This window comes from Notothenia coriiceps, unplaced genomic scaffold (assembly GCF_000735185.1).
Source record: "Notothenia coriiceps isolate Sejong01 unplaced genomic scaffold, NC01 NC01_scaffold00019515, whole genome shotgun sequence".
Lineage (NCBI taxonomy): Eukaryota > Metazoa > Chordata > Actinopteri > Perciformes > Nototheniidae > Notothenia > Notothenia coriiceps.
Window position 1 is genome coordinate 1099 of NW_011352216.1, and position 1878 is coordinate 2976.

General features: G+C 47.1%; 1 protein-coding gene across 1 annotated transcript; it reads left to right on the top strand.

Moving 5' to 3' along the window:
* Positions 1 to 247: 247 nt before the first annotated feature.
* LOC104952091 (major facilitator superfamily domain-containing protein 3-like) lies at positions 248 to 1657 on the top strand (the record flags this gene model as incomplete). Its single annotated transcript, XM_010778847.1, has 2 exons — positions 248 to 343; positions 835 to 1657. A coding segment is annotated over exon 2 (709 nt), but the record flags the coding sequence as incomplete, so codon positions are not given.
* Between the last annotated feature and the right edge of the window lie 221 nt (positions 1658 to 1878).

Genomic DNA, 1878 nt, shown 5'->3' on the forward strand with positions numbered 1-1878 from the left:
GTAGCAACACATGTAAATGGATACTCAAGTAAAGTACAAGTTGTTCAAAATTGTAATTAAGTACAATACTTGAGTAAATGTACATAGATACTTTACTCAACTGGTTTTTACCAAATTGCAGTAACCAAAAATGTATCAACTAGTGATACTAACTAGAAAGAAATAAGGCACACACTTACGCTACTAATACAGAACGACCTCTTCTTCGCTTGCCATACGCAGAAGGGGGATTGCTATCGCAGAACCTGGCAACCTCATAGCTCCTACATACAGACCACATTTATAAACAAGCGGAGCACCTTCTCCGGTTAGCTAACGCTAGGCTAACCAACTTTATCTTTCAGTATGTGTTCATTTTGATCTCACAACATATACGTAACTACTTTTCTGATTGTAGCACGGCCCCTAGTTATATTGACATGCTCTAAAAATGTGTTTTAAACTGTTCGTTCACTAAGGTTTGCATGACAGAAAGCTAGCTGGCTAACGGTAGCTACACGTCAGTTTGAATTTAAACTTAATAATGTAACTGTCAGCGAACCGTCAACGGTGCAAAGAGACGTGTGTGTTCTGTTGTACATTAAATGACGTAAACACACGCGGTCACGGTAATATTAAGATGTTTTGGTCCATAATTAATTTGACTTTGAGGAGCTAGCATTAGCCTGGTTACTGATAACTGAGCAGGGCATACTACAGCTGTACAGAGTAGACATATCCTTTTAAGGCTGCTGGTGGGAGCTGGGACAGTCTTTAGTTGCCCCTTGTCTTCTACTACAAGATTATAAATGCAGCATCAAAAATCTAAATCGCACACTTTTTCTTTCATTTCAGGTCAAACAGTTCATCTGGGTCAACCATTCCCTTTGAAGAGCTCCCCTTCAATCCAGGCCATGACCTGACCAATGGACCTCTGTAGTGTCTGCTGAGTTAGGGGGTCTCGTTTGGATGCAGATCATGAATGACAAACTAGTCTTCCTGGGGCTGCTGTACTTTGTCCAGGGCATCCCCTATGGTCTCCAGTCCTCCCTGCTTCCTATCTACCTGCGTGGAGCTGGTCACTCCCTCACCCGCATCGGCTTCACCAAGATCCTCTACTTCCCATGGGTCCTCAAGGTGCTCTGGGCCCCTTTGGTGGACCGGGTCGGCTCCAAGCGCCGCTGGCTGGTGGGGACAGTGTCTGGGCTGGCTCTGACATGCCTCACCAGTGCAGCCCTGGCACCAGAAGCACATATCTGGGGAGTAGCAGGAACCCTCTTGGCCATGAACTCCTTGGCCTCTCTCCAGGATATCGCTGTAGACGGGGCCGCAGTGGGGTTGTTGAAAGGTCGTGGGGAGCTGGGGCTCGGCAACACAGCCCAAGTCGTGGGCTATAAAGCTGGATCGGTGTTTGCCGGAGGTGGGCTGCTGGCTGTGATTGACGTGGCTGGATGGAGCTGGATGTTCATGCTGCTGACGTTTGTGTATGCCGGCGTGGCTCTGTTTGTGTGGGGGGCGCCTGTGCTGGACGATGAGGCTGTGAGGGGCCAGCAGGCGGATGGCAGCAGGAGGACAGGGCAGGCCGCAGACTCTATGTGGCCATGGAAGGTGTGGAGAAGGATGCTGGCGGTGCCCGGCACCCCCTGGACCGTCCTGTATGTGCTGACATACAAACTAGGTGAGTCTGAAAAACATGTTTAAATTAATACATTCTAATACCAGATACAAACACCTTGTTTTTACTTCTGTACCTAATATTGAGACTGAAATTACTAATATGTCTGAGCCTTCCTTGAAGAGCTCACGTTTACAAATCTACATTCAGTGTCCAAAGATATCAAACAGAGAGAAAACTGAAAAAGGTAATAACAAATCAGAGAGGCTTGAACCAGAACATGT